The 26,816-nt window shown below is 41.9% G+C and overlaps 2 protein-coding genes across 4 annotated transcripts in view; both read left to right on the forward strand.

The window, feature by feature from the left end:
* The window catches only part of sash1a (SAM and SH3 domain containing 1a), a gene marked incomplete at its 5' end in the record, with an annotated part of 158,358 nt that extends 144,160 nt beyond the window's left edge, over positions 1-14,198 (forward strand). For all 3 annotated transcript variants that reach the window (XM_084000307.1, XM_084000308.1, XM_084000309.1), the window contains 8 exons: positions 11-143; positions 1,221-1,390; positions 1,740-1,949; positions 4,272-4,422; positions 4,845-4,973; positions 7,811-8,844; positions 10,851-10,982; positions 11,409-14,198. In XM_084000307.1, coding sequence (XP_083856433.1) covers positions 11-143; positions 1,221-1,390; positions 1,740-1,949; positions 4,272-4,422; positions 4,845-4,973; positions 7,811-8,844; positions 10,851-10,982; positions 11,409-11,669 — 2,220 coding nt within the window. In that variant the 3' untranslated portion in view covers positions 11,670-14,198. The remainder of the gene's footprint in view (positions 1-10; positions 144-1,220; positions 1,391-1,739; positions 1,950-4,271; positions 4,423-4,844; positions 4,974-7,810; positions 8,845-10,850; positions 10,983-11,408) is intronic.
* A 3,096-nt stretch (positions 14,199-17,294) lies between these two features.
* usta (uronyl 2-sulfotransferase a) overlaps positions 17,295-26,816 on the forward strand; it is a 50,401-nt gene continuing 40,879 nt past the window's right edge. Inside the window, exon 1 of the mRNA XM_084000546.1 lies at positions 17,295-17,708. Within this exon, the coding sequence (XP_083856672.1) occupies positions 17,477-17,708 (232 nt within the window). The 5' untranslated portion in view covers positions 17,295-17,476. The remainder of the gene's footprint in view (positions 17,709-26,816) is intronic.

The raw sequence follows: 26,816 nt of genomic DNA on the forward strand, positions 1-26,816 counted from the left end.
TGTCTTTCAGTCCAGTCCGGATGGAGCCCCAGGTTCCCCTCAGTCCCCTCAGCCTGACACCGACTCTCTGGAGAAGCCAAAGCTGAAGGCCGGAGGCTCAGTGGAAAGTCTGCGTAGTTCACTCAGCGGACAGAGTTCGATGAGTAAGACAAGAACCATTGTTTTTGAAAAAAAAAAAGGCATTCTTGTTTTATCAGGCCTTTTGTTTTTGGCACGATGGATATTAGAAAAGGTTCAAGATGATTTTCCTTTCACAAAATAGTTATTTTATTGATTTTACTTTATTAGATTTATTAGTAGTTTGTAAAGAACACAAATACTTATAAAATGTAGTTCTAGGGTTTCAAAGCATCATTCTGTAACTCATGTAAACGTATTGTGTATAAGAGTGGGCAATCTGGAGATCTAAATAAAAATGAAATAGCCTGTTTTGCGCAATGCATAACACTAGATGGTGCTCGTCACATCTGCTGTTTGCACTTGTGTATTTCAAGAACAGTCTGATGACTTAACCTCAGTGCTGCTTCTGGCATTACATGTTTTTTTGAGGAGCGATCTCTCTCTTGATCACACCCAGTCCCACCAGCTGCCTCGTGCGTTCTGATCTCGGAGTGTTTTCCAAATGTGTGTTTTGATCTCTCAGGTCGTCCTATCTAATTACGTCTTTTGATTACTTCAACCTGGTGTTTCCATCACATCTTTGTGGATAGATTTTAGAGTGAATTGAAGAGTTGGCCGGCGCTGAGTGGTTCAGAGCCATAGAACACGCACACAAACATGCGAGCAGACAGGCAAACATACGGTAATGATTAGGTAGGAAGTCTTGCCTCTCCGATTCCCACACGTCGACATGATTTCAGCAGTCTTCCCTCAGACGCTGAGGAAAATATGCAGCAAACACTCTCCTTCACCCAGGATATTCACTCTTACTTACAAAAAAGACTGAGGAAAAATAAAGAGATTACAAAATAATATCAATGAAGTCTTTGAAAAAGTGTATCTGTCCTTGTGAAGCTCCATGATACAGACACCCTTTAAAGCAGGGATGATAAAGAGATGTTTTGAAGAAAGCTTCAGTCAGGACTCACTTTGTTGATGATGATCAGAGAAACTTCCAGTGAATCAGTGATTATAACAACCCTTTTTAGGAAATCATTAATATTCACACCCACTCATTTTATTGCGTATATGAACATCCACTTGTGTGTCTCTCCGTCCAGGTGGTCAGACAGTGAGCACCACCGACTCATCGGCCAGTAACAGAGAAAGTGTGAAGTCTGAGGACGGTGACGACGAGGAGCCACCGTACAGAGGACCGTTCTGCGGACGCGCCCGAGTCCACACCGACTTCACCCCCAGCCCCTACGACACAGACTCCCTCAAACTGAAGGTAACAACAAACAAACACATTATGATTATGAACAGCTGGTTTATATTCACTTGTTTGCAAAGTCAGTTCCCACAGCCTTTTATCTCAGGAAGTCTTCAGCACACACAGTCTGTTCATTCTTTTGATTACACTTCATGGATGAAGACAATGTTTATAATCCAGTTTTTCAGACTGGAGTTGCAGAGTGCAGTCAAAGTTTGTTGCCTTGATCCAGAACATAATTGTTGTTTGGGAAGCAGAGCATCTCACTTTTTAACACACTTTAATAGTTAAATTTTCTCAAGTGACAGGATGAAAAAGGGGCAAAGCTGGGATAATTAAATAAATTATCTTATTTGCTGTCCTCCAGCGTGGTGATGTGATTGACATCATCAGTAAGCCACCCATGGGAACATGGATGGGCCTGCTCAACAACAAAGTGGGGACCTTCAAGTTCATCTATGTGGATGTGCTAAACGAAGAAGAGGAGAAACCCAAAAGGCCTGTGAGGAGGAGGAGGAAGGGCCGACCACCCAAGCCCACCTCCGTGGAGGATCTGTTGGAGCGGATCAACCTCAAGGTAAAACACCAGACCATGTTAGGTGTGGTATTGCGGTGTTTTGAAAAACTAATACACTAGGTTGAATCTATAGCATCATGTCAGTTCACAAGTTTTTAGTGGCAGTAAGTTTAATAGATTGTCTTAATGTTGCAGAAATCAGTGTAAAGATCAATAATCCCACCCATCTGGTGCCTCAGTAGGAGATATCAGATCTTATGTAAATGAAAATATTATTTTTTAGCCATATATATCCTTTTACCCAAATATCTCGAACACATTTGCTGACAAGCAGAGATAATTACAGTGCAGGTTATTACAGGCCACACGCCTTAGGATGTTTGATCTGACACTGATGCATAAACATTAGCACCCACATCGTCACAACCACGCCCCAACAAAAAAACATGTTTCCTCCAAACCTACTCATACATGGGATGCTCCTCCAAACAGAGAAAGAGACTTTGTGGGTTGGTCTGTTTCATCTCTGGCCAGCCCAATGGTTAAATCACAGATTAAGGATTAATGTTACAGCACAGGCTTCCCTAAGCCTGAATCTTGTGTGTGTTACAAGTGCATTAGAGCAGCCATGTCCCCTTAGTCACCGCCAGATTCCTGGAGTGGGCGAGTTAGACTAAACACATATATAGAACATTAGAGAGTTTCCAGTTTGCAGCCAACGTGCATTTTCTTCCCAGGTGTTTGAACCATTCTTGGCTTGTTCATGATGAAAAAGTAAAAATACATTCCAGTCCCCCTTCTTTTTTTTTCTTCTTTTTTTAAATCCAAGATCTTGTCAAGCATCATTTATATTTAAACTTGTTTAACATAAGTGGTTTTTATTTTTCCTCATTAGATAAACAACAAAAGTAAAGTAGTGCTGACAGTAAAGGAGGTGAAAAATATGTTGTATGGTAGTGACATGCTGGTTTTGTTAACTAAATGGATCTTACTTTTCTGACACTACTTTTTCTGAATCAAGTCTGTTTAATTAGTTTTGTGGGGAGAAAGTTTTTTCTCACAGGCGGATTTTCATTCCTTGCTTCAAGAATCTCAGATTTTTTACAGCGATATGTAAATGCAATAGTTTTGCCTCAACATGCCTCATTTATTTCCTGCGTCATAGATATTTTCTTTTCTCCGCTTTCTTTTTGGTCTTTTGACCATGTGCACAGAAATTGATAGCTCCATAGACTATATATAAAAAAAACTGTGTCCTATGAATGAAACGAATATTGTTGTTGACTTTCGGGAAAAAAATGCAAAATAACATTTGGTGAAACTGGCAAGCCAGGTTTTGAAACGCACATCAGCAGTTCCTGTGTGTAACCATAAAGTGTAAACCTCCACACCCCTGTAAATTTTGGCCTCAAGTCTTTGGATTTTTTTTTTGCTGAGGATGCTGTGGCTGAGAGGAGCTGGCTGCCTGTGTTTGTGTTAGTTGGTGGTCCTTTGTTTAGTCCTGCATCATCCAGCAGAAATAGAACAGAGACACACAGTTCGCTGCTGCGGACTCCACCATTGTAATTGATGGTCTTGCTGGTGACACACAGTCTCTGTATTCGTCCAAGAAAAGTGTGTGGGTCACACAAACGTAGAGAGCCCAGTAATATTCAAAGTGGAAGCAGCTCTGAGTGTCTGTGAATGACAGTGTCAGCTGACTGTGAACAGGGCGTATCTAGATGCTAAACTTTGTCTTCTCTCTCAGATAGCACAGTGGTTGGGATAACTAGCTTTGGTGTGTGTTTGCGCTCGTGTGTAAAACATTGTCTTATGTGGTTGAGGAGTTCTTTGATGCAAACGTCTCCACCTTCAGTTCTTCGTGTTCCCACGTCACTTTGGCGGGTTACCCTTTTAAGCCCTGTGTGCCATTTTGGTCACAGCTAGAATATCCTGGGATTGTTGCTTTGACTTGTTGCTACAGCTAACTCATTAATGTTGTATACAGCTCATTTTTATAGGCCTGTCAACTTGACAAAGATTGTGTCATATTACAGCTTGTGGACAGTTATGGAGGCCTTAACTGAATTAGCCATGGTTTAACGTGATTACATGCTATCTAAGTAGCAGTTTAGATTTGGCTCACCAGACTTTAAAAATACACTATGTGGATTGGAAATAATGAGCAGATGACAAATGTCTATTGTAAACACTATTCTCCTTACTCTACCGCTTTATGTATTTCATGCTTCTACCGCAGCGTTTTTGTCACGGCTCCCATGACTCGGGTCCAAAGTGTATTTTTCTTGAGCCTAGTATATTTTTGCTGCAGTCTTTAGACTTCCTCAATCTCAACTCTGCAGAGGAAACTTTAAACTCAGACTGCACGTTTCTGTCATCCAGGAGCACATGCCTACTTTCCTGTTCAACGGCTACGAGGACCTGGACACTTTCAAGTTGCTGGAAGAGGAGGACCTGGATGAGCTGAACATCAGAGATCCTCAGCACAGAGCCGTGTTGCTCACCGCTGTAGAGCTGCTACAAGAGTATGACAGTAAGTAAAACTCAATGTGATGAGTGAAGACAATTAGGCGATGAGTCTAATGCACTCAAACTCTACCCTTTAAATCATGCATTTTAATGTATTCAGTTACTGTGTTATGTTCAATTCTTTGCGTTTAGTGGAAAAGAGTATGAGTGTGTCTTAATGGAGAGAAGGCACCATTAGTACAGAACTGTCATCAGCTCTCTAACATAACAGAATCAGTTCAGCTGCAGTGGTTTCTTCCAATTACTTGTTATAATAGCAGTAAATATAAATGAAAACCAACCAAACTTCAAAATCATTGCAAAAACTTAATGATCGTAGTATTTGCATAAAAGAGAAAGAAATTCAAAGGATTTGATCATTTAAATTAAAAGGAAAATATTCATGATGATGATGCTACAATGTGCTGTGTTTGTTTGTATTTCCAGGCAGCAGTGATCCAGAGCGCAGCGGCCTGTCGGGCTCCCAGGAGAAGCTGCTGTCTGAGGGTCGGGGTCTGGTGGGAGACTCCCCGCGGGACTCTGGTTGCTATGAGAGCAATGAGAACCTGGAGAATGGTAATGATAGCTTTGCTTAGCGTAGACCACCATTACCCAAGGACCTAGCTCAAGCCCTAGCTGGGTGTAGCACAGTCCCTAGTGCCACAGTGACTCCTCTGCCTTTTCCTTCTCTGGGCTTCAACCTCTGCTCCATCTCTCACTATTATGCATCTGTGCTCTAACACCCCGCCCATCTCACTCCTCTGGAACCAGCACCTGCCAATCAGACAGCTCCTCTTTCTACCACGTCTGCCCCAAACAAACCCTCACCTGCACACACCTTCTGCCCCTATAGAGAAAGAGCCCTGTGTCACTTTCAAGCATTCTTACTTCTTCTACTCTTTCACTTCACTTTCTTCACCGCTCTTTCCATTCTGTAGGCGCTCTGTATCATCATTGCCCAAGTCCAGTTATAACTGAAAGGGAGCCAGGTCCCAGACCACTAAGCCTAGTCCACCCCACATTGCTGGGAGCTCAGAGGGAGAGATGCTCCCCAATGCGCAGAACTGTTGTGACGAGAGCACACTCACTGCCCAGTCATGGACTGAAATTCCCAGCTCTCCAACCTGCGGCTTCAAGGCTGGTAGACGGATACCGGGAAGACGACTCTGGGCTCATAGAGTATTTCTGTTAAGTGTTTTTAATCTAGAAAAAAGAGCTTGCAGAGTAGCATGTCAGAATGCCCGTTTCTTTTGCAGTGGTGATTCTATAGGCTGATAAGGTTTTTTGAAAAATGTGCAAGTCAGGTAAATGATTCACAGCTGCCATTTAAACCTCCTGTCTTCATAGCATTTCTAGATGTCACTTTCCTTGTGCTTACAGTGACCATATTGCACAGTCAAACAGTATGTGCCTAAAACAAGATGTGGATGAAAATATTTTTAAATTGTAGTGCATAGATTGTAAGAGAGTTCTGATTATACAAGTTTATTGAGGTCTTATTTGTGATCTTTGTTTTGTTTTGTTTATTTTTAGACTGCTCAATCTCTCTGCTTAAGACTGTATGCTTTCTTCTGCCATTTTAACAGCTCCATAACTCATAAATCACTGCTTTGTCAAACCTTGTGTTCTTTCTATATCTGTTGGGTCCCAGTGTAACTGCTGGATTCCCCCTCCTTTGTGTGTGTGTATGTGTCATTCAGGTTCAACAGTGAAGTGTGCAATCTGCCACAGTAGAGATTTAAGTTGTGGAATAAAAACCACTTCTTTTAAAAAAGAAAAGAAAAAAAAACATAAAGACTCTGGGGCTGCTTGCTTGATTTTTATGTTTCGCCTTTTTTTACAGTCTGTTTTTCCTTCCCTGCCACTAAACACTGTTCACAAACTAGCCGCATAACATTTAGCAAACATTCTGCATTTCTTCTGGCTCTTTTAGGGTTCCACAGTGCTGCTATAAACTCATAAAACACATAAAGCCACAGCATTTACTAGCATGAAGAATCAGCAAAGGAACAAAACATTCCGATTTAAACCCATTATCGTCTGTGATTTAAAAAAAAAAAAAATCATCACACAGATTAAGTCCTTAAAACATTATCCATAACTGGAGAACAAAACTGCACTGTAGAGCCCTAAATGTGTACCCTTTTAATCAAGACACTTTCTTCAACATACATGTGTGTGTGATCAATTTTCCTGTGACTCTGTCATAATTCTTTCTCATGTCATCACGCGATCTCTATAATCTAGCTTCCTTTTACTTGTCATGTTCATATACATACATACAGTGGTGAAGATATTCAGTCAGTGAAACCATTCTAAGATTCATTCCCACATTCAGAGTCATTGCATAATAATATAAACATCAGTTTATATAAATAAGCCAAGTTTTAGTTAGTCATGTCAATCCCACTGTAGTATTATTGTGGTATGTGCATCTACAAAACACATTGTAGACAGAAAATTAACGTATGATTTGCCCCTGTTTATGTAATGCATTCAAATAGCACATTGTCACTTTTACTGACTTTGAACTAAGTCTCACTGGACGGTCAGTCTGCTTCTCCTTTGATTTCATGTCTGGAGACGAACGTGATAATTAAAGTAAATACAGAATCTCTTGGACCTGTCAAGTGATTTAATTTATTACATTACCCCCCCGTTAAAGGCCGTAACAAAAACACCAATATGCTTAAAATTTTATTTTTAGCGTTTCTGGGAACTGTTGAAACATCTCACGACATCCCATCTATTGAACCTCTTTCTATCATTTTTACCATTTAAAGTCTTTGGCAAGCCACACTATGTGGCATCCACCCATTTCATCCATTTTGCTCTGTATGCCAAAGGATAGATGGTAAGTTTCTCCAGCTTTTTTGTACCAGTGTCTCTGAAATATCCTGTGTCCTTATTTTTCGGGGATTGCTGCTATGACAACAACAAATCAGCCAGTTTGGTCATGAGTCAAAGAGCTTATCTTATCCCGGTGGCCTCCGCCCTGTCCATCCATAAACATTTTCTCTGCTTTCTGACTGTGGTTTACAGATAAGTCTGAAACAATGCAAATATAAAGCTTATGTGAGTAGATTTTTTATTTTCAAATGACTTGGCTTTGGCAGACTTGTTAAAAATAATTGGTGCTATGAACATGTTTTCTAATGATGCAAACATTTCACTACAATAGATTTCTCTACTGTTGCCAAAGCTCCAGCCATCACAGGAAACACAACAAAGTAAAACAATGGGAGTGAAAGCCAGTTAAAAAAAAGTCATATGTGATCTGTTAATGTGTGACACTTCTTGTATTAATGAATTCACAGTTGTAGCAAGCTGGAGACTTATATCTGTTGGGGAAACTTTTTTAGTAAATACATTTGGTGGACACTTGGTTGAAAATGAATGTTTTTCTTTTGCAGGTAAGAGCAGGAAAACTTCACGTTCCAGTCGTTCCTCAGCAGGTCTCCAGTCTCCCGACTACCCTACTCTTCCCATGACACTTTCAACAGAGGCTCTGCAACAGAACAGCAAGAACCAGCGCTCAAAGTTCCCAAAAAGCTTCTTCATTAAACCCTCCCTGAAGGGCTTCAACCTGCTGGGGCTGCGTAAAGCCCAAAGACAGTCCCCCATCCCTGCCAGCCGCAGCTGTGAGGATCTGGATGGACCCCCAGAGCCGACTGGACCCTGGAAACGCTCCCACTCTCTGGGAGACCTGCACTGGGAGCAGACCTATGAGCAGAAGAAGGATCTGGGTGTGGAGTTGAAAGCCACAAAGGAAGGACCCAAATTGGGGAACAGCAGCCCCACTAAGGTCTTCAGAGACGAGGGTGTGCCGCCTCAGAATGGGACTCCAACGGTGAGCCCTAAAAGCTGGGTTAAGAGACCGCCCATACCCTCCCAGCTGCCTCTCCGCCCCACTTGTCCCACACCCCAGTCCCCCACTCACCCAGAGCTCCTCTCCAGTCCCACTCCCAGCCCCCCTGAGTCCAATGGGGAGAAGGTCATTCGGACTCACCCCAAAAAGCCTCCAGTCCCTCCTCCTGTTCCTGCCAAAAAGTCAAAAGAAAGGCTAGCCAATGGCCTACGTCACCCCCCTCTCTCCCTGCCCTCCTCCCCATCTCCCACACCTTCCCCTACCCACTCCCTCACCCGCTCTCACCCCAGTAGTCCCATCATCCGAAGCAGCAGCAGCAGCCCCAGTGCACCTGCTCTACCTGCCAAGACCCCGAGTACCCCCGCCAGCCCATGTGCCACCTCATCAGCCTCATCCATTGGTGATGACTCAGGCAGCCCCCCAGCAGTCCAGCCTCCTTGGCTCTCAGATCTCGGGGGCAAGGTGGCTGTTGCGAGAAAAGTTTCCCACGCCAAGATGAGTCCTGACCTGCTCACCCTGCTGGAACAACGGCTGGAGGCCGAGGGAATCGATCTAACAGAGGAACCCTACTCTGACAAGGTCGGTAAATCATCATTCATGTAAACATGTGTAACAAATGTACACAAATGCACCATTTATAATCAGATAACACAGCTTGATACAATTTAAACAGATGCTGGTATTCAAACCTTTTATTCCAAGCACAACACTTTGAGATACTTACACAAGTGCTTGTAGTAGCTAGTAAGGTGTGGGGATGAGGTGAGGAATTGTATTAAAAACCACAACCTAGCTAACACATAACAAAATTATATGATGTCATATTTCCATGGTTAATGTGAAAATCGAGCTCCAAGACACCTCAGGGCTGTACTTGTCTGGCGTCAGGCTCTTTTGGTTTAGCACTGTAACATGCCTAACTTAACTCAGTCATAATTTGACTGCAGCTTGGATCCAAATTGCTTTGTGTTTAAGCCAACAACATCAGTGGCTTGCTTTAGAACTCGTTTAGTTTAAAAATAGACACTAATAGAGTCTAAAGTTTGTGTGTTTTCTTTCTTTGTGCAAATGCCTTTTTGTATTCAAGGGCATTTCTTTGTAAGCGATGGTGTGTGGGTGTGTGTGTATGCACAATAATAAATGCACTGCCTGGAGCTGAGGGGGAAGGACTTGTGGGTTGAGTTCCACTATGATGCGGTTGAGACTGTTAAGTTTACGGGCTGGATCTTACCGAAGGCAGACGGAGTTATAAAATCCGCTGCCACTCGCCAGACCCCAGGCTGGGCCCCTTTAACATGGCAGAGCCCCCAACACTGGCAGGAAAACACACACATATAAACACATATAGATATCAAGGGAGGAGGTGAGAAATGGTGTCTTGGACCACGGCGCAACTCTGCTGGGTTCATGATAGTCAGAGTTGGATTGGCAGAGGCACACTGCTGCAGCAGGAGCAAGATGTAGGGTTCAGCAGTAATGCAGTCACTGCTTTTGAAGGACGCAAATAAAAAATGTTTAGATTTTTCCCCATTTCTAAATAAGACTGTGTATTTATTTAAATAATACACGGTTTTTACTGTATATAAGTCATATTTAGGATGGGTATCAAATACCAGTACCAACTTACAGCATTGAATGCTCGGTTGGATTTTATTCACTACTTATAGGGAATAAAAAAAAGTGTTAGAAGCAAAGACATGAAACCGCTGCACTGACGTGTGCTTTGTTATATAAAAATGGTTGTGAGAAAAAATGTCTGTAATCCTAAACTCAAAGTATTATTTTGTTAAGGGTACCAAATATCACTTCTCTTATTTACAAGGCAGAGGTATTGTGAAACTGATATCCAGAGCTGTCTACAGGCATTAGGCCCAGTAAAATCCAGGCAGAGGGTGGGTTTGGGTTTGACCTGCATCCTTTCCTCTGGAGGAAACAGTTCCTCCATCCACCCACCCTTTCATCCTCAAAAGACCTCCGGTTCAGTTTGGCCAACCAAAACCTTGGCCCTGCTCACTGGAAATCTGCCAATGCTCCAGGTGTAAACACAAAAAGAAAGAGAACAAGAAAAGATGTTCTTTAAAAAATTCAGCACTTTCAGTTTTCCACCCTTCTCTTTCACTGAGTCACTGCAAATACATTTCTTCAAAATTTGAACAGCCTGCATCAACTTTTCTTTCCCTGTGAATGAAAAGTTACCAGCAGAATTATGCATACAAGCAGCAGAACAAAATAAACAAAGTTTTCACTAATTTCAATTATACCATTGACTTTCTAATGTCTTCATGTTTCCCTGACTCCCTTGAGAATTGTATTACCTTGCCAGAAGATGTTTTGGCCCATAATTTAAGACAATTATTCTGCTTCATTCATTAATTAACAACCATGTCTGAGGCTGCATAATAACCATGGTAATATATCAAATCAAAGTGGTCCTTTATCTCAGTCCCATAAGATTCACTGGATGTCTACCCAGGGCTTTTTGATGCACCAAAATGTCTCAAAATTATATACTGATGTGGTCCGAATGTATTCTTATTTCCCTGTATTCATCCTCAATCTGTCTTTCTACACTTTGCTCCCTTCAGCATGGTCGGTGTGGGATCCCTCAGCCGCTGGTGCAGCGTTACTCAGAGGATTTGGAGCAGCCTGTCAAGGACGTGGCCTCCACCATGGACCAGCTCCGAGTCAAAGAGCTACGCAAACAACACCGCATGGCTGTAAGACAACAGCATTGATTTTCTTTTTTTCTAAAGTGCTTCATATCATTGTGGACACTTTTTGGAGTTATAGAGCTATAGATAAATGCTTATGGAGCCTTTTCCTAGAAAATAACAATGCAGGCATGAAAACAGGCCAGTTGTGACAGTAATTTCCCTGTATCCAAGGCTGGCGCCATCATTGAGGAACAGTGTGAGGAAAATTGTGCTTAAATATTTAACAACCCAGCTAAATGTGGAGATATGCTTTTAAGCACCCTAAAATTAACTCAAGATAATAAAGCCTATCTTTGTCCCATAACTTTACATGATTTGGCAAAAAAGGTAAGGAACACAGCTTGTACTGCCAAAGTTGTGACACCGCACAGAGGAGGAGTAGGAGCAGCGACCGTAACTAACGCTGTGTTGTCTGTCTGTGTCGCTCAGATCCCCTCTGGAGGTTTGACCGAGATGTGCCGAAAGCCTCTGCCCTCAGGTAACATCAGCACGGTCTCCGATTGGCTCGTCTCCATCGGCCTGCCCATGTACGCCGCGTCCTTGGCAGCAGCGGGAGTCGACACGCTGAGTCGTGTGGCCTTGTTAACAGAGAGCAGCGTGTGGGAAGCCGGGGTGCGGGATCAAAGACACGCCCGGCGGCTGGTCAGTGAGGCGCGATTGGTCAGCGCACACAGAGAGGTGCAGCCCTAATCGTGTTTGAGTCAGCTTGGATAAACAGGTATCAACTCACTGGTCAGTACCGTCTCATTTAAACATGGTCAGTAGGTGGCCTAAGGCAAATTGGCCACAGGACTAAACCACCACGCAGGTGACCACAGCACTACAGTCCTTCCTGTCTCGCACTCGTCACAAGACTACAAGCGAGGCGCAATGCTCTCTGATTTTGTCTTTATCATTTTGACTCTTTCTCAAATGTTTACGGCATTGAGGAGTTTCTCCTGACAGCCAAGACAAGATATCAGATGCCTTTTAAAAAAAAAAACACACAAAAAACCAAGAATGACTGTAGACTCACGCTGTGGGTTGGCTTCTGTTCTGAAGACACCCCCGAAGTCTTAAAATAAAGACCTGGATCTGCCTTTAAGGAAGATAGCACACTCTTTTGTAGGATGGATGTTTGTTTGTTTGTTTTTTAATACGGAAGAACCTTTTATTTCCTGCATATTTCATAAGTGCTCCATTTTCATCTCTTGTGGCAAAGCAACATTATCTGAGGGTCTTTTAAGGAAGTAGCTCAGCCAAAGTGATTTCCTTCACGCTCAGCTTCTCATCCCGCTAATAAGTTCATAATGATGGAGTTCGCTCAGTGTGTGGACTTCTAATCCACTAAAAAAAAAAAAAAAGAGGAATAACTGGTGGTTTTGAGATGGCTTATTTTGTATTGTGTTTCTGTATTATAGCATAATGCATATATTAATTTCAAAATGATTTATATGGTAAAAAAAAAAAAGTGTTTGCCTTATTTTGAGGCCAGCTGACGTCACACCTTTATATTTCATATTATACTCTATGTCCTATTTTACTGCAAATGTTGGATGCACATCCAGCTTCAATATGAATACGAGTCTTACGTAAAGCTCCGTTTTCCTCCAGTTATCCCGGGCAGCTTTCATAGCAACAATAGATTCCCTGTGTATCCAAGGACATTTTAAGTTGCCTTACCATGACGAATGAATAGCTGGAAAAAAAATAGAACATAAACATATAGTGTTGACTTAACCATGACTGAGACTGAACTGTGCTAAAGGTGGAAGCCTTGTTTTCTGAATGTGTCAAGTGTCTGAGGAATAATTTAGACATAGGCTTTGTGAAAACACACACATGCATACACACAGATCATATACATGGATGCGGACCACCAAACATGCTTCTCCGGGATTGTGGTTTTTATTCTTGTGAAGCTGAGATGATAAACTGCAGCACCGCAGGAACGACACAAGACGTCACCACGTGTTGAACAACCCTTCACCCTGTTCAACACGTCCACTGGACATGTTCCATGCAGAGAGTGGTGGGACAGGGAGACAGGAGGAAAAATGTTCCAAAGACACAGCTGGCATCTGGGCTGTCATATCTGGGATTTATTGGACTGTCTACACTTTGGTTACAGCATATAGAGTATAGAATATGATTTATAGCTGAATAAGAACCACTTTATACTGTAGCTATAATTAATGCCAGTCTGAAATTCTTAATTGGACATTTGCCAAACACAGTGAGGGGGAGATGGTAAAAGCAGTTAAATCAGGTGAAAAGCTGACCCTTGAAGGTCAGCGTACATGATGACAGCCAACAGCATTGAAAATCAGGGAAATGAGTCAGGTCAGCCTGTTAATTTGGGTCAAAAACAAAACTGAAAACACCCAGAAACATCTTTCATTTGCACTCTCTGCATAAAAAAATCTAACAAATACTCCTCTTTTTTAACAGTCAAGTTCAATCTTTCATATCCCGAACTGAACTGAAGACTTATTCCATGGATTTCATCTTTAAATTTGATAAAAGTGTTATTGCTAAATTGCAAATTGCTTCTTTTTTTCTTTTTATGTTTTTTTTTTTTTTTTGCAGTGGGCACTTGATAGATAGATGTTTGATGCCTTTTTTCTCTTCAATCAAAGTGGTGCTCTGGGAAAATGAGGACAGGGGGTCGTTATTGAAAAAGTAAAAGACCCAAGAAGTGTTTTGTAAAGAATGAAAATACTGACACTGTAAATGCACTTTAGAGGGTAAATCTAGCTGTTTTATAGGTGAAATTGGCTTCATTTTGTTCACAGGTCCATTCATGGACGTCTGTTGTCAGGTATTGTAAAGGGTTTTAGTGGGTTATGCTGGTATTTTAATTTAGTATTGAGTTCCCGATGCCAAGTTAAATAACAATTCATGAGTTAACCTGTTCCAGTTACTTACTTCCAGTTTGTTTTTGCAGTCTTACAAAAAGATAAATTCTTAATTACATATATGAAATGCTTAGCAGACGTTGCACATTCTGTATATGTAATTGATATTTAAATAACTTATTTTTGCTTTTTTTTTCATATCAACTGTAATTAGCTGTACTATATGAATAGCAATACCTTCCTGCATAATGCATATTGCTTTAGCCAGTGAGGAACTACAGTATGTATTGTAAAATATGTGTACAAATTATTTTATTTGGTTTTCATCTACCTAATGATTGTCCATACAGATTTGCTTGTGTATTGAAACAACAAAAGTAATGTCCATAACTATTTGTCATTCTGAAATATAATAAAAACTGTTTCTTGCCATACGCTGGCCTTTTTATTGTCACTGCGCACGTACACACACACAAATTGACATACACACACAGTGATGGAAAGACGTGGGCAGGGCCTCCTGGCTCGTTCTGTCATTGTGGTTGACTGTGACACTTTCTTAATTATATTTTAGAAATAAAAATGAATAAGCATTATATGCACAGAAAGAATAATAACAGCGGTCCTGATTTGATTAAACCCAGTCGGTCTGTCAAACGTTATTAGTTTATTCTTAGCTTCCCGTCTTTGTCTTGCATCTAATATTAATTTTCTAGGGTTTGGTCAGAGTTAAAAAATATAATGCACTCTGTAACCTTACTGGAAAGTGTACACTAGAGTATCTCGTATGACTCATAAGACTCCTGTACTTTGTGTCAGAAGTTCCACTGAAAGAATTCTGAAACCAAGGAGCTTAAAAACATTGTCTTGTTGTGTCTGGCTTATTTAGAAAACTATACACATGTGCTGTGGACCAAGACAGCGAGTTCCTCTGCAGCTTTATTCTTCAGGTCGACTGCCTGTCTGGCTCTCGTTGCAGAGCAGCTGTTGTCAATGAAAACACGCCGACGTTTTCTAGACTTATTCATGTCAAGGATCCTCAAACACAGTAGTTACGCACCAGACCGTGGTCTCCAATTTGATAAAAAATGTCATTCCACAGGACAGCGTCTGCTTTGCTCTCTGATTGGAAACACAGAGACACACACACACACACACACCACTGAACAGGAATGTCCTTCAAGAAGAATAAGGACACTTCCTGTTTAGAGTGTTATAATTTACAAGCTGCTATTACCTTTTTTTTTAAAAGAAAAGAAAAGTAGCCGCTACTCAGTAATTTTCCTTAATATGGCTGTAATGAGCAGTTATCCTCCACTTTCCTGCTCTGTCTCCAACAGATATAATTGCTCATCCAATTTAAAGTTATCTCAGAACAAAATGTAAGAGTATCTCTCTCAGCTTACCCGCCGTTATTCTGAGCTACTCTCCTCCTGCTGACTTTCACAGGGTCATAGTGTTTGTTTAATCTCTGACGAGAGTTCCCTAAGACTCTGTGTGAAAATCATATTATATCAAATCTAGCATGCATTGATGTAACATTGCACTTCATCATTACAGAGCAAGTACGGTTAGCAGATATAAAGTCACAGGAGACTAAAGACGAGTACATGATTATGCAGATGCCTCTAAGTGCACTAATAAAGTGTAAATCTCTTGCTTCTCGTTGCCCTCGGGGAGGTAAAAACTAACTTAAGTAGTTTCTCTAAAAGTTTCAGGAGTGAGTGAGGTTTAATTCCAGCTATCTGAAATTGTAGCTCCCAGGGTTATTACCACTGCACTCCCTATTGATTCTTATTATAATAGACTCAACTCAATGGAGGTGCTTTTAATCTAAAGATTGAGCTCTGTTCCATTGTGCATAGTCAAAATGAAATGTATTTCTGTTGGTCTCCTACTATGTCTCTATAATATGACTTTGCCAGTTTATATAAAACCTTGAGGAGCCACAGGTGGACAAACACTGTTTACTCCATCTGTGAAATTTTTAAAAACGGCACATCAAGAGGAGTTTGAGTTGAAATCTAGCCCCAGGACATAAGAAACTAGTTTGAAGACCTTACACATCCTGAGGCACGGAGTTACTGATTTAACGGCTAAAACCTGAACATATTACACTTTAAACATCTGTCCTGTCTGGTCTGTCTGTGAGGAGATTGTGGATGTGTTTCTTCCTGGTGCTACAGTTTGTTTTGGAAGTCCAAAGACACGGAGCTGTCTCTAACTGGTAATCTGTTATAGTATCCCTATCGACCAGTGAATTTACATTGATGGATGAAGTACATTAAAAACAAATTATACCATCCATGGTCAGATGTTATGATTAAACTAAACCTGATCCACTGCAGTGACTGTGCCGACATCCATACTGTAGAAGTAAGTAATAAACTCCTGTGCTGCGTGGCAGATTGGACTGGCGGGGGCCATAAACCTATAATGCATTCATCCTAATTGTGCCTAGCTTGCAATATGCGGTGTACTGTACTGTGCTGTGCTGTGCTATTTGCAATCCATTTACCTGTAAAAAAGCCAAAGCAATGGCCCTCAACAGAATGATTCTGCTTCTCTTTATTGCCTTTGGTCTGTGAAGCCAAATTGTTTTTCACAACCACTGTTGCTCCCTTGACTACCATGACTGTCATCAGTGAGAGTGGCTCAGCCTCTTAGTGAGGTAGTCACTGAGCTGAACAGCAGCCTTCGCCTCCTAACTGCAGGTGTAGTCTAATTGTGGATTCCAGCCCTGTGGTGGAAAGATATATGGCTCAGTGTATGGTCCTCACAGCTGGCCTGAGGGGGAAGAGAAAGTTTACAGCACACACATACTTGCACTTCTACCTTTGTGAGGACATGCTAACATAATGCATTTCCTGGCCCCTAACATGCTAACATAATGCATTTCCTGGCCCCTAACCTTAACCATGAATGTTTAACACTAAGCCTTAAAACCTGAAACCAACCTAAAACTAAACCTGACCTTAAAACCAGCCCATAACCCTTAAACAGCCATTTAAAGACATCAACACCCTTATCTCCAACAACTTGTTGCACCACTTCACTCACACAGTGATGTTTTTTCACGTGATGTCTCAAAATCATTAATATTAATTGATTATAATAAGCAAGAAGCAACAAACTCTGTAGAAGTGTTGGTGAAGGGTAAGGCTTCAAACTTACTGAGATAAAAATAGTAAACTCACTGTGTTTTAAAACCGTTCCAACAGGGTTAGTCTGTTTCTAGGCTGTTTATAAATCCAACTCCTTTCCATGAATGGCCGCAGACAGTGTCCCTCTGTCCCTGACCACTAGGTGGCGCTGTTTTACGCGCTCGCAGCCCACACCAAATCCTCCTTGTATGAGGTGGAAGTTTTTCCTCTTTCCACGTTCAGTAATCTGACACCCAAAAGACTCGGAGCAGAAGGATGGACCCTTAACTCCGCTGGAAGGACGGAAGGAAGGAACAGTCATCCAACGAGCGCAAACGAGAGGGACCGAGCAGAAGCGAAACGTCTGTGCGCAACAAACAAGCCCGTGGCTGCGGCAGCGGAGGAGAGCTGGATCTCCAAAATCCAACTGGCCGTCCGCCTCAAACGATCTCAAAGCGACAAGTTTCACTTTCCACAGGCGGATGGGTGACTTTTCACGGCGCTTTGTGAGGAGGAGATGATGAAGAATTTCAGCAGCAGTCCCCTTCACAGCAACAGCCAGACTCCCAATCACATCAGAGAGCGAAACAACAGAAAGTACAGCTTACTCTCTACTATACCGTTGCGATTTTCCCTGCGAGGTTATGGTTTCTGCATGGCTACGCTGTTCCTCTTCTGTTTCGGCTCCCTTTTTTACCAGCTGAACGGAGGACCCCCTAAAATCCTGCTGGACATCCGACAGTATCTGGGTAAGAACTTTTTTCCTTTTTCCTCTTGGCTGGCTGAGAGCGCGTCACCAAGGGGCATTCTTTTTCAGTGAGAGTTGCACGATTGCTCCTCTGTGATGGGACGTGTCAAAGAAAGTTTATTCATAATGAATCAGGTCGTTAATGCAGCTTCCACCTCTCATTCACCGCCGTCTCTACCGCAGGCCACAACGTCCCATATCGACCCCGTTCACCTTAGATGAGTTATCCTCCAGTCCTCACATCATTCCTTATCCTTATCCAACCTTTACACTGATATATATCTGCATAAGAGTGTGAAATATCTCATTTAAAATATTACACTCTCCCTATATCCTCCAAGTATTTTCTTTTCTTTTTTTTTCTTTTTACTTTTCAGAGTAAACCCTGAGGAATGCGCAGCGCTTCGCTCCATCTGAATATCAGCTCCGACTTGTTGGAGCATGATTGAGATCTATTGTGGTTACAGCAACTGTTCAGACTGATACTGTACTGCTGCATGTTGACTGACTGACACCTCCGCTTGTGCAGCCAGCTGGTGCGCTCCGCTCAGCCACACGGCCGCTCATTACGCACGGCTGGCACCGCTGGAACAAGGCGCAATAGTGTTTTAAAAGGCCGAATTTATGCGGGTGTTTTGAGACAGACAAGAACGTTTCTGTAAAAGAGTCAGTGAAACGCACGGGCATGAGGTTTCCAATTTAGACTGTGGTGCCCTGAAGGGAACACTTTCAATAGATGTAACCTGTTACTGCTAGTTTGCATTGCACTTTATAGAGGTGTTAATAGTAGGAAGGATATGTGTGTGCCTCCAAGGGTATTCTTCAGGATGACATGTATATTAAGTGGAAGTGGTTATGCTTGTATCCTAAAACCACAGCTGATAATCTACACTGATACAAATACAGAGGTGATTTCCTATCAACATGTCATTGGTTCAGCTTGAGTGTGTGTTGAAAGGAGGTTGTGTCCCTACCTATGTCTCACAGAGGGCTTGGAGGCCTTTATGACGTGATAAACATCTGGAACAGAATGAGAGTCACTCACCAAGTCAGCCACTAATCCCGTGGGTCAGATTGGTTTCCTGTAGACACACACACACACACACACACACACACAAATTTCAAACACATGCACACGTGCTACAGCTGCACCATCCTGTCAAGAATTCATTTTGATTTGATTTGGTTCAGTGTTGCAACATAAACAGTTTGCTGATGCGAACTTTCTGCAGCATGTGAGAGAATATTAAAACAATTAAAAAGACGTTTTTCTTCTCCATAGCTCCATTTGGGGATCATGGGGAGCATTAATATTTTGCTGGGAAATAAAACCTGATTGCCTGAGCAGACTCTATATACACTGCACACATTCACTCTGATGAAACTGTGTGGCCTAATGTGATTTAGAAATTGCGGCAGTCGAAGTCTGTTCATTTTATTTTAGAGTAATTGCATAAAGCTAATGCACGCACAGTCTGATAGCCTGTAATGTCTCTTACTTCTCTCTCAGCAGCCCTCCACTTCTGAGAAGTGCTCTCTAACCTAAACATACAATCAGCTAAATCTTGGCCGCCTTATCATACAAGTTGAAGCATATCTGTGTGACGCATTAGCACGCACGCAAACACTTTAATTTTAAAAGCCCCAAACACAGCTAGTGTACCATCAGAACACACCAGCAGTCAGCCATGTGTGGACCACGAGGGCGAGGAATCCCTCTATTAGAAGATGAATGAGTGTCTGGGCCCACCTGTGTGATGTGATCTTCACTGCAGCTCTGCACAGAGACCCTGAGGGCCAAGGCCTTGTCAAACACTGACTCCTCTATATACTTCATCTGTGTGTGTGTGTGTGTGTGTGTGGGGGGGGGGGTTCTTATGTAACAGTGACCTAGTAACAGTATAGCACCTCCACTGGGACCTGGATAGTAATCATCTCCATTCATTGGGATGCTGAGGCAATGGAGAAAAGGCTTTGTTTCCGACTGCAACAAGTGACACCGTTAAAGATGTAAAATGAAGTTACAAGCAGCAATTAAACTTTATGCTTGGGATAGTCAAACCATTCCTGTGCTTTAGTGAAGTAGCAGGATTGGGGTAGGAAACTAAAGCATTGTAGTGGATTCTGAAAAGGTCCGTTGTTGGTTGGAGGAGAGGGTCGTCTGATGTGGCCTGCTCATTTTCCTCAGTCTGAATGAACCGGGGTCGTGAGCACTTGAAGAAGAGAGCAGAGAAACCTGGTAGAGAGGAGGGAAGGTGGAGAGCTTTGCTGTGCAGAATGTTCTTTGGTGGCAACACAGCCTGTGCCGGTGCTTTGAAAGAGAGTTCGAAGCTAAGTTATTTTCACATAGAACTTTACGCTCCTTGTTTTTTCTTTGTCACCTTCACCCATGCATGTCAATTACAGACACTCTCTCTCTGTCTCCTCCTCAGTCACTCTCAGTCTTCACTCTTTGTGTGTCATAGATTGATGTGTGAAGCAGCTTGCCACGTGAGTCGGAAATTGCACAAAAAAACGCTGCAGGAGGTGTTTTTTTAACATCAACAAGATGAGTAAATAAAAAAATTCAACATTTATGCACAGTATGTGTGCGAGCAGACTCCTATGAGCAAGAAGTGATTAGTTGATTTATTTACCTGAGGCTGACTTTTGTTACTTTTGGCTGCACTGTGCTGAGATGAAGGTGCGGATTCCTGGTGGGGTAAGTGAATGTGGGCGTATGTGGAGGAGGGTAGTAGGTTGATTTTGTGCAAGTGTGTCTTAAGTGTGTGTGCCTCTCTCAGTCACACACACACACACACACACACACCGCAGCGGGAACAGGGCCTGTTTTGTTTGGGCCAGCAGCGAGTTTGGTGTCTGAGGGTGTCACTCAACGTATAGCTGCAGCAGCTAAAACGGCGTGTAGACCTTTAGACCTGGATTTACAGCCGGCCCCACCGCTGTGTGTTCTCCATCACTGACTCTCTCTCTCACACTTTCCCTGCCGCTCTTTCCCTCTCACACACAAACATACTGATATCAGACATGTGTCTGTGTGCACCTCCATGTGTGAATGCACAATCACACCTGACTGTCGAGGCACCGATTCCCCACCAGACGTTTGACTTGGCTCGGCTGGAAGGTCTCTGACTGATACATGATTAAATTCATTGTTCTTCAGAAAAATGGACAACTTGTTTCACTGCTATAGGCCACCCCGACTGTTAACTAGTCAGGGACACACCACTGTGGGTCTAAAACTGATCTGAATAACAAATTAGAAGTTATTAGTAGTCAGTCTCCTTCATCCCATGCTTCCATTCCTGGTTAAAATGTAATAGAAATATGAGATTTGACATAACGCTGAATCCTGCCATGAACTCTCTATATTCACATGCACCACACACTATATATCTCTGCGGTGACTTTTCAAATGCTAGTTGACTCTCAGTGTTGTCATGATCTTAGGGATTTCAAACGTAGTGGTGTAAAACCATGTGTTTCTCCTCTGTGATATCGCGCACCATCCTTCTCGGAGCTGAGAGAGCAAAACAGGGAGAAGGATCTAGAATATTTCTCTGTTTTCTCAAATCTTCCCACTGAGCTGGATCCTTCGGGATTAGTCAGCATAAGCGGTGCGCCGAGGTCTCAGACATGTGGATGGATGTAACAGATTTTTAAGGACACGTAAGCACACAGGTCTTCCTCTGTTTGTGCGAGAGTGTTGTTACAGTTCCCAATCCCCCTACCATAAATCATAAATGCTGCACGGTGAGGCTGTCAGTCTCTCACTAAGTATTGCTCTGTCTCTCAAAAGAACTTTGTAACCTTAAAACACTCACACACATAAATTTAACTTACCAGAAACTGGCAGGTAGAGTGTGTGAGTTGCAGGGCGGTGCTGGGGATTACACAGGTATGTGTGGACACAGAGGAAGGTTCAGGATCTCTCTCCTCCCTTCAGTTTCTGTCTTATTTACAGCAATGCTGGGCAGGAAGTGGGTGAAGGCAAACTTTTAAAGTGAATTAAAGTAAAGTTTTGTTTGGCTTGAATGAGTTATGTTACTAATAAACTTTAACCTGTATATAATGAAAACAGGAGTGAGAATAGGAACAGAACAGAAACAGTGTAGAAACAGAAAGTGGAAGACCAGAGCACCTGGGCCAGTTACACCACTGTTTCTCCACTGTTGTTGTCTTTTTCAAAATGTTTAATTGGCATGAACAGTGTTGCTGACATCTTAGACCTTTAGCAATTTGAGATAGCAAACAAATAAACAAACTCATCAAATTTTGCAACTTTTGGGAGTTGCATGTGTGATGTTGGACGTTCTCTCATCTGACTCAGCACTGACTACACAGATGAGTTTCTGACTTCCTCTCTGATTGATAACTCTGAGTAAATGTAACTGATCTCATAGGACAATGTTTGTCTTTAGTTTTTTGTATTTGGAGATATGTCAGATGACATCACAGTTATAAAATCAGGATTTTAGAAGTGCAGAACAGCAGCTTGGACATGTCTTTGAAGTGACTGCTGGTTCAGTAACATGTAGGAACATAGTCTTAGCGCTCCAGTCCCTTTTTTCATCATACTTATCTTGTCTGACAACAACAGAAAAACACCAGTGTACTGTAATTGGGATATTCAACTGTATTAAAGTACTCTATTTGAGTAGTGAGAGTTATAAAGTTTTACACTTGTCAGGATGCCAAACCCTAACCTTATATGATCCAACCTTATTTCAAGGTTGGACTGAGAGATCATGAAGTGAAACTGGTAGTTACTCACTTCCCCTGCTCCACTGACCTCATGTCTGACCTGCACCCTCATTTACTTAAATAACATTAATACACATTAAAGCGTGGCCAGTAACAGAAGCATTTTAAACATGCGCACTCAGACCTGCGTACTGTGGTGAGGAAACTGACGAACAAACTACACATATGCAGAAGAGCTTTGTTGAGCGAGCCAGACATGTAAGTGTGATTTCTGGAGTAAACTCACCGCTCCACTCACACCAGTACGCCCGCTTCCTGTCAAGGATATTAAAAAACACCGTCGTTATTTCATCCAGTCATATTTTGTTCTTCAACCTGACAGATTTAGTGGCACACAGTCTTTGTCCAGAGAGACAGAGGCCATGCTTTTAAGTGTCAAATAAAGTATAGTCAGACCAGTGCTGGTCAAGCTACCACTCAGCATTATAAATCGACTAACAGGGTTGCCAGGTGTGTACCAGTCAGACTCTGGGGTGAAGTTGGTCATGTGGAAAACTACTTAAACTTCCTATTTATTCCCTATTCCCTCCTTCACTTTTTTTTGTTGTTTACTTGTGCAAAGTTTGAGCAGAGGTTTCAAACCAGAGCACAAACATTTCTATTTAATACTAAAGGCTTCTGCTTCATGATAAACTCATGTTTTGTAGGCAAAGGTAGAATAATATTTTGCGTCAATCCAACACCTCCAGCTGTCAGGACTCATTAAAAGGTGAAGGCAGGACAACTTGGCCTACTTTCGCTGTACTCCCTCCACCTACAATATGTTAGTCCTCATTGAAGTGGTGGGGAAAGCATTACCTCCGACAAACCCCAAAACAACTCCTTACTGGCGTCACATCCGCCCTAAATGCCAAAACAATCAGACGGCTTGTAATTCCCTCTGGGTTTGTAAAAGGAGCAGTCGTCCCTGCTGAGCGCAGGCGAGCTTCACTCTGTTTATGTACCTGCTTTGTAATGTACATGCCAGTTTGTTAATTTGGTTTAGGGGTCAATAAGGGAAAACAGTTTTTACGTTAATGGGAACCAAAAAAAAACTTTAAAAACAAGAAGCTTTTTTCATTTAAATTGAAGGATTTAAAAGTGAGAAAAAGCAGAAACTAGATAAGTATTTCATTATTGTTATTAAAACTTGATTCGACAGAGAATGAATGGATTAGCGTCTTCTTTTTCTCATTAGTTGTGATAAATGACAATATTTTGCATTCCTTATATTCTCGGTTATTACAAAATGAAATCATGTGAAAAATGGCTCCATGTTGACCTCGCGATTACATAATAGAAGCAATTAGCATTACCAATTAGCATCTCCATGCCTGAGAGGCTGCCATTGCCCTCTCCAGAGAGACGGGCAAACACTAAAACAACACAGGGCAATTATCCTCCATTAGCGCTGTTGTTTTCACCACACAAAAAGAGAGCTGATGTAAAAAAAAAAAAAAAAAAATACCAATGTGCTGGTGCTGTGTAAAATTCAACTGCTGTTCAAAGCTTGCTGAGCAATGATAGTCATAACCCAAGAGAAATCCCAGATCAATTTGTGGGGAATGGTTTGTGACTTGCGTGCTGTGCTACTGTAGCTATGTGTGCTGCCTCAGCTTCTGGCAAACGAAATATACCGATCAAATTAGAGACTTGGTCTGCAGAGTTCGGTATGTTAGATTTGTTTAGTTAACTACACAATAATTTGCCTTTGAATAAAGTTTTACTTCTACTTAATACATGTCATTTCTTGAGTTGTATGATGCCGCCGCTTTGGTCAAAATGTTTTATTTTTAGTGGTGATTATAGGTGAGTTTTGAACTCATGAGCCAGGCATCATAAGCTAAGTGTAACATAAACCCTCATCACATCTCAAATTGTTATGTTTTTCATCATTATATCACACGTTAGTTATGGCGTGTTAAGATGCAAGGCAGATTTGACAGACCCATGCTAGCTTGTTGACAGACTTTTGCTATAGGCTAAGCTAATTATCTGCTGTCTGTGTCGTCCTTATCAGTCTTCTTAACTAACTCTCCAGGGAGTAAGTGTATTTGCCAAAATTAAAAACGATTCCTGAAATAAAACTTTTATAGCTTGACTTAATGATGTCAAAGTGAGCTACGCTTTACACGGCCCGGAGCCTGAGTCTCTTTCAGCCCTTTGTAGTCCATGTACTGTAGTCAAGAATACATAACACACAAGGCTCAGAAGGGGGTTGTTTTTAGGAACTGTGTGCTGTTGCCAAGACACTGATGATGGCTGGTTGTGGTGACTTTTATGTCAGCGCCTGTGGTGGTGCGTGAATGGGTGGGTGGCTCGGGGCCCACAGCCACTGGGTGGTACCTTGGCTAATGCTTGTAAGAAGGCAACTGCATATATCCCATAATTTAAAAGATCAGTGCCAGGATAAATAGAGGTCCTGTGAGAAAATTAGGTATCTACGCACAACATGTAAACTGGATTCTCTGCTTTAATCAGCTCCGCTCTGTTCATCCAGAGGGACAAGACCTCTAATCTGAATCAAGGTCCTTTCGTCCTGGAATTAGAAACAGAATAATTGCAGTCTGATGTTGATTTCTAAATCAGCCTTGCCCTTCTTCCTGCCCTCTTTCCTCGTGTCTGTGTGCCCTTGTGTTGTTATCCGATTTCGGAAGTGTCTTTGTTTATTTTGGCAAGTATCGAACCACTCCACATTCCTCTGTTTATTACCACAGAACACCCAACATGTAGAGCGCTTGTTTCAATTCGACAGGCCACATATATATACACTTGTCATCAAACAGCAGGTTTGTGTGATCACTGAAGTCAAGCAATTATTTTCCAATTTGATTCAACAACTGGGTTTTGACTTTTACCTCATAGCTCAGGACAAACACGCCGCCCAAAGCCAAGTAATTGGTTGTTATGGGACTTGTTAAGAGGAAACATGTTGCCCGGTGGTCAGCGACATACCTTGTTCAAGGAACTCTGCCTATCTTTATTCTGAGCAAGTTTACCACAACTCCTTCTGCTAGGTTCATTTCATGGCAATGAAAAAATATATAGTGCTTTAAAATAGCAGCCTTAAATATACAGCAAGGCAGATAGACCAGCTATGCCCAACCCATGTTGTTAAAACCACTACGTGTTGGTTTGGGGAGATGTATTCCTCTCCACTTTAAAGTTTTATATAGCCTATGCCCTTTTTGGGTTTAGCTGAGCTGAATGAGAAATCCAGTTTTTCATCTGTTTTCTAGAAACTTGCGAAAGTGTTTTTTTTTTTTTTCTTTGAGTATACGAGAGTGAGTCCAAAACGTCTGAGGTCATACAGTCTAGAGGTGTGTCGGTGATATGTAACCAAATCAAACTGACTGCACTTGTTGTAACTTGTAAAGATGCAGTCACTAATTGAGCGAAATAACCATGCAGGCCTTTAGCTTGCTCTACTGTCATTACTCATTAAATTTTAGTTCCAGAAATCACTTCTTCAGATTGCACAGGTAATCCCAACAGGTGGTAACTGTTATCTTGTGAGACACCACGACTGAGACCTGAGGGCAACGCCAGGTGTGGGGGGTTGTCAGAAGTTGCCTTTTTTGTAAATTGATACCGAAACACGACAGACATAAAAGTTACTTACAGATTATCACCTTCTATATAGCCTTCAGCCTTTACAGTGTTATTATGGGAGTCTTTCATTTGCTCTGCACGGGCCTGTTTGTCCTAAAGCTTTGAACATAAACTTGATAAACCACATGAATTTGAGTTATTTTCTGCTTCTACTCATTTTATTCTGCAGGTGCATGCACGTTGGCACATTTAGATGGCTTTTAAATGATCCCAGTTGGTCTCTGATGAAACAGAATTGGACTCAGATAAAGGAAAGGCCATTACACAGTAATAAAACAATGTTTCCATGAAGTCAGGGATACTGGAAGGCAAGGAAACACTAACACTCAATGTCCATGCTTTCAGCTGCTGCTTACATAAAAGGATCCAAATTGTTTCATTGATAATATGCAACTGTTGCAAGAAATAACTTTAAACATTCCAGTTTCATTTCATTGCACTGCAGTTTTTTTCCTTTGTTTAGTCTGAAAGGTGTTTCCAGCTTTACACTCCAGCTTTAGGTATTTTATGGGACTCACACTCTTCACACAAGCTAGAAAGAATGCATTTATTTTTGTTTAGCAGAAGGCAGTTTTTACAGAGCTGCTCAACATGTCTGAAGCCCAATCTAAATAAAGAGGAAAGCTAGAGAGCTTTCTAGTGGCCCCTCCCAGCTCTCTTCCAAACGAAGCGTTATGCAATTCCTCCCTGTCACTTAGAAAGTCATAACTTTGTATCAGCTTGACGTATACCTGACTGGGCCACTTCTGAACAA

Source organism: Trachurus trachurus (assembly GCF_905171665.1).
Source record: "Trachurus trachurus genome assembly, chromosome: 24".
Classification (NCBI taxonomy): Eukaryota; Metazoa; Chordata; class Actinopteri; order Carangiformes; family Carangidae; genus Trachurus; species Trachurus trachurus.